This window comes from Octopus bimaculoides, chromosome 6, assembly GCF_001194135.2.
Source record: "Octopus bimaculoides isolate UCB-OBI-ISO-001 chromosome 6, ASM119413v2, whole genome shotgun sequence".
Classification (NCBI taxonomy): Eukaryota; Metazoa; Mollusca; class Cephalopoda; order Octopoda; family Octopodidae; genus Octopus; species Octopus bimaculoides.
In genome coordinates this window covers 68,842,578-68,852,644 of record NC_068986.1, presented here as the reverse complement: position 1 = coordinate 68,852,644, position 10,067 = coordinate 68,842,578, and the positions used below count along the sequence as shown (strand labels likewise).

Below are 10,067 nucleotides of genomic sequence, written 5' to 3'. Positions count from 1 at the left end.
TATATATATATATATATATATATATATATATGTAAGCTCTAAGGATCAAGGTGTAGATCAAAAGTGAGCTTCAAGTAATCCATAGAAAACATAGAAAACAACTTTCAGGAACATTAGTGGTTTATTGGGGTGGAAGGTTGTGAATTTTCCCCATATCGAAGTATGCTAAGCTGAAAATTATTTTATATTTCATGGTTGGACTAGATAAAATCCAGGCTACATATGTTTCATAGCAAGCAGAACCTTGGAAGTGGCAAATATCCAAGCAAGGTGTATACTACAGACTACTCTTCAGGCCAAAGATATCTTGATTAAATTAAGTTTACTTTGTCGTTAGGAGGCCCATGTTAACACATAATATAATACACACACACATATATATATATATACAGACAGATAATATGAATATTTCAAAAGCAACTTTTATATAAATTGATGTTAAATTTAAATCACTAGCATTGAGACCATTGAACTGAATGTATAATTTTTGCAAACTTATTAATGCCTATGCTTAGTGAAATCCATTACTTTGAATGAAGTCTTTCAAGGAAACTACTCAAGCATTCAGTAGACCTATATTTTGTCTATCAAATAAAGTAAATAACCTCTCAATTTATTTGCTAGATCATCATAGAGAGGTTAGTGACACAAACATTAAAACAAGTAATTTTTTTAAATGCTTAATCCTTTTAGATTTCACATCTGTATTTTATACTTACAATAACTTAAATCAACTGTGGCCTAGTACAAGAAAGATAACACTGAAACAAAATTTCAATTTTTTTTTTTTGTCTTTAGTCAGTAAGTATTATTTCCTATTTGCATCTATCTAGAAACCAAAGGGAATGATTACTACTCCCTTCAAGCTTAGCTTTTGTAACCTGGACATCAATGTTTTCCATTATATTTCAGACAGATTCAGCACTGAGCTGCTGAAGCAGAAATATCATTATAGCAAATAATCTGCTCAAAACTACAGATTTGTTTGTCAGTTGCTTGGCCTTAACCACCTGAATATATCTCTTCGTGGCTACCAATATATGCATCTCTGATCAAGAGCAAGAGCAATGGGGAAGCATTAGAGTCATGTGCTGAGAGGGATTCTTTGGGGTTTGAATAAATGTAAGAAAAGCAAAGTTTGAAGGAAATATTAGCTATTTTTCATACTTTCTGTGGTTAAGCAAATAGGAAATAACAGTTGCTACCCAAGGACAAAAATCATGTTACACATTGTAATATATGCACTCACAAAAGAAAATTGTTCTTTTTAACTTGGCTCAAGGATAAAGTAAATTCAATAAAATCAATGCCAGTATATCGCTGGAACTTATTTTAGCAACTGCAGACAGATAAAAAGCCAAGTCAATTCCAGCAGGAATTAATTATGTGAATGGATAAAATTAACAGTAAGTTAAATACATCTGGCTGAAAGTATTTGTCATTCCTCCAGGATTGCAGCAATTCATACCAGTTATATACAAGGTTCAAGTCAAAATACAGACCTCTTTCTAACTAATGCTGAAGCCAGATATCATAATTAAGGATATTTTTTTCTCTGTACTCAGAAAATGTTTTTTGTTGTTGATTGTGAATCTAAGTACCTTATTGAACAAAAGAGCTTCTGCATAGTCATACAACATGCTAGAAACGGCAGTCAGATTTCAAGCAAATCACTATTTACAGACTTACAAATGAAAGGAGACGTTAGACAATGTAGTTGTAGACATACAAATGAGAGAATCATTATTCCTTTGATCATGGGTTTGCATGATCAGTGCCAAACAATGACTTGTGAAGCAACAGCTTAGCCAACAAGTGATATAAAAAGAAGCAGAGATATAGCTGAGCCTCTCAGGAAATTCAATAAAGTTAAGATAAGCTTTGGTAACATCTCACTCTAACCAAGTTATCTGTTCTTAAGTTCATATCTTGATCTGTTGTGTAATTTTTGTAAACAAAATGCTCCTTCAACAGGTGGTGTCTGGTTCCAGTTCTTCTAGTGAAAGACATACCCAGGTTGTTATATGTATGTATACACACTTATATATCTATATATACATACGTGTGTACAGTGGGAAGTGCCCCCCCCCCCCCCGCTTGTCATGCAAGGCCTGATTGCTTGCTGGGAAGGCAATATACATGTGTGTGTGTGTGCGCACATGCATGTGTGTATGTATATATACCTTTTTCACTTTCTAATCTTTTACTTTGTAGCAAGTCATAAAAGGCGACAATCTGACATAATGGTTGTTTGCCTGAACAAGCATAATTGTTGGTAATTCCATTGGTTAAAATTACTGCCCATATTTGAATTCTAAACTTTTGTCAAAGAGAATTCTTTCACAAAATACGGTTCTTAGAATTCGGATATGAGCAGTTATAAAAACCCTGATTTGGGGGAAATTACTCAGTGATCATAGGATGTTACTAAACTCCACAACACTCACTCCTTGAGATATTGACTATTTTTTTATGCCATGTCTATGATAAAAATCCAACAAGACTTATCTGAATTGTTGCGAACTCTAGTAGTTAGTATGAAAGATTAGCTAGAGTGAATTTTAAGTCGTAATTCTCTACGACAAAATGACTTTACTTTCCAATTGTACTATAAATGCTAAATGTACATAAATAATGTAGTAATTATTTTCTCTTTCTTAACATTCTTTTTCCTTCAACTTTTAATATCAAATATTTCTGTTAATAAAATTTTGTGTAATAAAACTCATCTATTTTCTATTAAAAATTTTATATATTTTTCACAAGTGTCTATACTTTTATGATGCGGTGGTTTATCTATGAGATCACATTGGGGGGTCACCACTTTTTATAGTCGCGTTTTGTTACTGTTTGTGTAACACTACTTGTATATGTTTCCTATTTGGAAATAGATAATAAATATATTTTACTTTTGAAGTAGGAATATATATTGATAAATATGTCACTTATAACTTACTTATAAGTGTTATCATTATACATAAATCCTGACTCCAGCTACATAAACACCATAGTGAGAAATATATACTCTGAAACGCTAATGGACAATTTATGCATGCATGTATGTTGAAGATAAATAAATTCGTGCTCTTTTAACCACTATAAAAAAATACACAGTTTCCTAATTGCAGAAATAAATTTCATTTACAAGTTGAAGAACATGAAGAAAGAGAAAATAATTACTACATTAGTTTATTTATGTACATTTAGCATTTATAGAACAATTGGAAAATAAAGTCATTTTGTAGTAGAGAATTACGACTTAAAATTCACACTAGCTAATCTTTCATACTAACTAGAGTGAGTTCACAACAATTCAAATAAGTGTTGTTGGATTTTTATCATAGACATGGCATAAAAAATAGCCAATATCTCAAGGAGTGAATGTCGTGGGGTTTAGTAACATCCTACGAACACTGATTAATTTTACCAAAATCAGGGTTTTTATAACTGCTCATACCTGAATTCTAAGAACCGTATTTTGTGAAAGAATTCTCTTTGACGAAAGTTTAGAACTCAAATATGGGCAGTCATTTTAACCAATGGAATTACCAACAATTATGCTTGTTTGGGCAAATAACTATTATGTCATATTGCCACCTTTTATGACTTGCTACAACTTGTTTCAGTTATTGGACTGCTGCTATACTGGGGCACCACAGGGAAGGGCTTAGTTGAAGAAACCAACTTCAGTATGTTATTTTTTTAAAGTCAGGTACTCATTCTGTTGGTCTCTCTTGCCAAACTGCTAAGTTATGGGAAAATAAACAAACCATCTCTGTCAAGCAGTGGTGAAAGACAGACACAAATACAGAGAAACACATATGGATATACAGACATATATGATGGGTTTCTTTCTGTTTCCATCTACCAAACTCACAGGTTTTTGGTCAACCCAAGGTTAAACACACACACACATGTATATGTATGCATATATGTACACATTTATATGTTCATATGCACATATATACAAATATATATGTATACATGTGCATATATATTTATATAAACATACTTGTATATATTTGTATATATTGGGTCATCCTATAGATAATGCGATATTTTTATACTTCTGTTTTTCAAAATTAAGATAAACAAAGTTCTCTTTTAATCTAAAATATACTTTCCTTCATTTTCTACAATGCTCTTCCATCTATCTGGAAGACTTGCAAAATTCACTCGTCCGTAACAAAATATATTCTTCTAGTACTGTTCTGACCTTGTCTACAGAATTCATATTTTTTCCGTCCAAATGATTTTGAAGACTATGGAATAAATGATAATCAGATGGGGCAATGTCCAGCGAAAATGGTGAGTGGGGCATCGTTTACCATCCAAACTGCTCCAGCCATTGGAATGTCATCCTCGTATGTGGCCGAGCATTATCCTGATGGAACAACACCTTTCATCTTGAAACCAAAGGTGATCGTTTTTCTTCTAGTGCTGACTTAAGCCACTCAAGCTGCTTAGAGTAGATCTCCTTTGTTATCATTTGGTTTGGGCTTAAATGTTCAAAGTGAACTAAACCTTTCATATCCCACCAAATAGATAACAACACCTTACATGGGTGAAGACCTTCTTTAGCCTGGGGTACCAGTGTTTCTTCTTTCCCTATCCACCGTCTTCGGTGCTTGATATTTTTATGGAGAACCCATTTCTTGTCACCAGTCACTATTCGGTCAAAAAAAAGTTTATTTGTGAGACATGACAGCAAAGAAGCACATATTCACTCTCTGCACGCGATTAGACTTGGAAAATTTGTGAGGAACCCACTAATCCAATTTGCTGACTTTTCTGATGGCATGCAAGTGTCGATGAATGGTTGAATGACCAAATCCAAGCTTCTCTGCTAGTTCCTAAACAGTTACAATGGAATTTTGTTCCACCAGGGTTCGCAGGACATACTCATTGAGCTCTACAAATCTTCTAGGACAAAGCTTGTCTTCTAGGCTGTAGTTTCCAGCTCAGAATTTCTGGAACCACCGTTGACATTGGCTTATGCTTATTGTCCGATCCCCATATGCTGCATTAATATTCCTCGCACTTTCCATTGGAGTGTTGCCTTTATTGAACTCATAAAACAAAATATGCCAAATATGCTCCTTTATCACTTCCATTATAGCTTTGAAAAAATAACTGTTAAAATTGAACTACACTCTTCAGAACTTGCACTAAGAATAAGCACAAGGTTAAATTACTACATGCTTTTATAGCAAATAGATGCAGGTAGCTTATCCTGTCCCCCTCCACCTTTTAGTTCATGCAATTGAAATAAACGCAATATTTATGGGATGACCCAATATATATATACGAGCGTGGCCATTGCCAGTACTGCCCCTGGACTGGCTCTTGTGCGGGTGGCACATAAAATACACCATTTTGAACGTTACCGTTGCCAGTACCGCCTGACTGGCCTTCGTAGGATTTTCGAGCGAGATCGTTGCCAGTGCCCCTGGACTGGCTCTTGTGCGAGTGGCACATAAAATACACCATTTTGAGCGTTACTGTTGCCAGTACCGCCTGACTGACCTTCGTAGGATTTTCGAGCAAGATCGTTGCCAGTGCCCCTGGACTGGCTCTTGTGCGGGTGGCACATAAAATGTACCATTTTGAGCGTGGCTGTTGCCAGTACTGCCTGACTGGCCTTCGTGCGGGTGACACGTAAAAGCACCCACTACACTCTCTGAGTGGTTGGCGTTAGGAAGGGCATCCAGCTGTAGAAACTCTGCCAAATTAGATTGGAGCCTGGTGTTGCCATCCGGTTTCACCAGTCCTCAGTCAAATCGTCCAACCCATGCTAGCATGGAAAGCGGACGTTAAACGATGATGATGATAAATATATATATATAAACAGCTAGACGCAATATAATACATAAACGAAAATAATTTATCATCACTAATTGTGACTAAGGATGCTGAAGCACATATATTACAAGAAATAAGAACACAACATATAATACACTGACAGGGGAGATAACCACGAGTGTCTCTAGGATCACTTGACTAAACTACTTTGCCTCTCAGTCAATAGTGACTAGTTGCTTATATTAAAATTTTATGTACACACTAGCATTTCACTAAATCAGCCATGAATTTTTATGGTAATAATATATATATACTGACAGCTGGACTTAACCAAACCATCGAGCATTTGAGGAGTCACTACTGACGAGCCTACAACTTATAGGTAGGACTAGTCTAGTCTAATGATCCTAGAGACGCTAATGGGACGGTTATCTCCTCTGTCAGTGTATATATATATATATTGCACACTTCTTACAGCTCTAAGAGTTTTTAACTCTTATTTCTTGCAATATAGGTGCATCGGAACTCTCAGTCACAATTAGAGACGATAAAATTTTTTCTTCAATATCATCATCATCATCATTTAATGTCCTTTTTCCATGTTGGCATGATTTGGACAGTTTAACTGAAAACTGGAGAGCTGCACCAGGTTCCAGTCTGATTTGGCATGGTTTCTACAGCTGGATACCCTTCCTAACACCAACCACTCCATGACTGTAGTGGGTGGTCTTTACGGGCCACTGGCACAGATGCCACTTATGAAACACCGGCATTGGCCATGACTATGGTCTCACTCAGCTTCACAGGTTTTCTCAAGCACGATATATTGCCAAAGATCTTGGTCACTTATTAATGCCTCCTACTTACTAAGACTTTGTTTTTTGCTAGATTAACTCTAAGGCCCTTTGATTCTAGACCTTGCTTTTATGCCTGGAATTTCTTCTCTAGTTCTGGAACAAACTGATTTGGTTATAGAACAGGGTCATCAGCATAGAGGAGTTCCCAAGTGCAGCCTATCTTAAATTCGTCTGTTATTGCCTGGAAAACTATGATGAACAAGAGGGGGCTGAGGACTGATCCTTGATGAACCCCTACTTGCACCCTGAATTCTTTGCTATACTTGTTGCTAACCTTCACCTTACTGACAACATCCCTGTACATGGCTTGTACAGCTCTCACCAACCACTCATCAATTCCTAGCTTTTGCATTGAGCACCAGATAAGGGATCAGGGGACTCTATCAAAGGCTTTCTCCATGTTGACAAAAGCTAGGTACAGGGATTTTATTTTTGGCTTGATATTTCTCCTGCAGTTACCTAACCAGGAATATGACATCAGTTGTGATTTGGCCTGACACAAATCTGAACAAAAGAAGAAGAAGAAGAAGAAGAAGAAGAAGAAGAAGAAGAAGAAGAAGAAGAAGAAGAAGAAGGAGGAGGAGGAGGGGAAGGAGAAGAAGAAGAAGAAGAAATTCTTTCATTAACCACAGGGGCAGAGATGAGGGAGTATCACAAATATAGACAACAATTTGTGTGGGAATTTACATAAAGGATGGAGAGAAAGAAATGGAAAAGACTGTCAAATGCGATATAGTTATACTTAGTATACAAAGTATGTGATAACATGGACGATGCAGTCCTGATACAGGAGGATTTCCAACTAGGGTCAATGAGGGAAAATCCCAGAAAACAGGATTTGGAAACTGTCATTTTGTGCGTGACAGCCTAACAGAAAAGATCCATATTGCTACCATAGAACTTCCACTGACCGTATTGTCCGACTTGTTAAGAACAGTGATGACCTGACGACAAATAGTAATAAAAAAAAAACAACCATAAAAACAACAACAGCAGATTTACTGATCTTTCTAACTGGTGAGCGATAGATTTTTTTGTATTGTTAGCCGAATCTGTCACTAGTTATCAATCAGACCAATAATCAAAGGCATTCCGTCCATGGCCATCACATCTTCAGGTCTTCTTTAAAATAGTGTGTATTCAGTATTTACATGGATTTTTGAAAATGAAATTTATATATGGGGAACGTAGCTGCTGTTTCTAGCATGTTGGGCGACAGTAGTAAACACGCACATACACATACATGTACTCACATACTTACACACACACACACACATACATACGTACATACATACATACAAACATGTCGTTAGTTGTTATTTGTTGTTACACAATATCAGCTTCGACCCATCTTTCTATATCAATATCTATATATGCAAGCGCGCGTGAACACGCACACACGCACGCATTTTACATGTAAGTTGTACTTGTTTGGTAATATATTATAATATAATGTATTCAAAAATGAAGCTAATTATCAAAATGTATTAATGTTTGATTCATATCAAAGGACAACAGTTGTAAAATATTTTCTGTAAGATATTTACAAACCTCTTTACTAGCTTTTGTAGCAACATCAGCGTATCCTTTCAGGACAATTTTCATTTGAGCAATAGCATTGTCGCGTGATACGTTTCCCATAGGTGTTCTACTTAATATTGTCGGTTCAAAAACTGCGGCCCTTAAAGTTTTCTCCGCTGACAGAAACATGGGAGGTTGCACGAAAAATATAACAATATACATGAAATTCATTTTCAATTTTGTGCGAGTTTTAGAAAATCCCAAGTTCTTTTAGTGAAAGCTCAACTTCACAATGAGCGGTTTGTCATTTAACCAATACTTAATAAAACGCAACTTTTGTTAAGGATTGTCAAATATTGTGAACTAAGTTAGGTGCTTTCCTTATTTTATTGGTTATTTTTAAAAACTTGATAGTGCTGAGAAGAGACAAAACAACAAAGGACAATTCAAATGCCTGGCAATCCTTCGTTTGATTTTTTTCTCAAAACATTAGTAGTTGAGGAGGATGCAGCTGGGGGAGGCGGAATAAAGCTTGTGAAGAGATACTTTTTAAAGACTCAATCCTCATTGGATATAGTAAATTATTGATAAGTGAGATGTTTTTGGTATTAATGATAGCATTAACAATTGTTGTTTAGCAATTATTTAATCCATTAGCGTAGCTAGAGGTGGGGGAAGAGTGGTCGGATCTTTCTGAATTGACGGGCACCACTTTTCATTTATATTTTTTGTACCGAAACACTTTCAAACTTCGTATACTATATTTTGTGTTATAGAACAGATAAAAAACTTTGTATTCAAAGTTATTTCATGTAAAAAAATTGTCGTATTTCGGTCATTTCAACCACTTGCGATGTAGAAATTTTTGTTAAGAAGACTAAGAGAAAAAGATGTTTTATATGACACATTCTACGAGTATCCCAAGTCTGAAAGTGTTTCGTTAAGAAAACAAGTGGTGCCCGTCAATTCAGAAAGATCAATTTTTGTGGTGCCCCTCTTTATAGCTGGCTTGCATGGTTATAAATACTAGAATCCCGTAAGGAAAAGTTGGAGGCTGACGGACAAACAATCGGCTGCTATGGTACATACAACTTCCCTCTACTCACTCTCACTCTCTCTTCAACATCGCTCTGTCTCAATCTTTTTACTGCTACAATGACAAGAATATTATACACATTTCTATAAGGAAAAATTAACTCTCAGTTATATTGTACAAGCCCGCCGTCGTTGTGGCTATACTTATTAAAGTAACAGTGAATAAAATTTGGTGTCAACTTCAACTTCGACCACTGTTCTTTCACATCTGCAACATCAACACCCGTTACATTTTGATGACAACTCAAAAACGAATTACTACCTCTGACTCCTAACACATATCGTTACAAATGGTGACTCCGACTTGAAAAATTAATCGTTACAAGTGGTAACCTCCGACTATAACCGATATCGTTACATATGTAAGTGGTTTATGTACCAAACATAGATTATTGACGTTTAAGCTATGAAATTTAACAACAATACCACTGGTCAACAAAATGAAACTTTTTGTAATCATCTGAGTTGCTGTTTGACTTTTCTGGGTTAATTTTTGATGCTGATTACGAATCTGAAGTCCAATTTCCTCTATCAGGTCACATTTTCATGTTAATGATACCTGCTGTTTTAACGTATAGGATACGTAAAGCATGTCTATATAAAGTATAATGAATACAATATATAATAATTTCATGGCTTTTTATTGTACAAAATTAAAATTTATTGTGTACAAATAAGTTAGAATACACTCGAATGCATAACATCTTAAAATCTTTGGGATTTGGACTTTCTATGGTGTTTTGTCTCAGGTTCATCCCTGTATAACATCCAACAGTAGTCAGCTAACGTTCC

General features: G+C 35.6%; 1 protein-coding gene across 1 annotated transcript in view; it reads right to left on the bottom strand.

Moving 5' to 3' along the window:
- Positions 1–8,915, bottom strand: part of LOC106868079 (pantetheinase) — a 12,543-nt gene extending 3,628 nt beyond the window's left edge. Inside the window, exon 1 of the mRNA XM_014913194.2 lies at positions 8,211–8,915. Coding sequence (XP_014768680.1) covers positions 8,211–8,411 — 201 coding nt within the window. The 5' untranslated portion in view covers positions 8,412–8,915. The remainder of the gene's footprint in view (positions 1–8,210) is intronic.
- Positions 8,916–10,067: the final 1,152 nt, after the last annotated feature.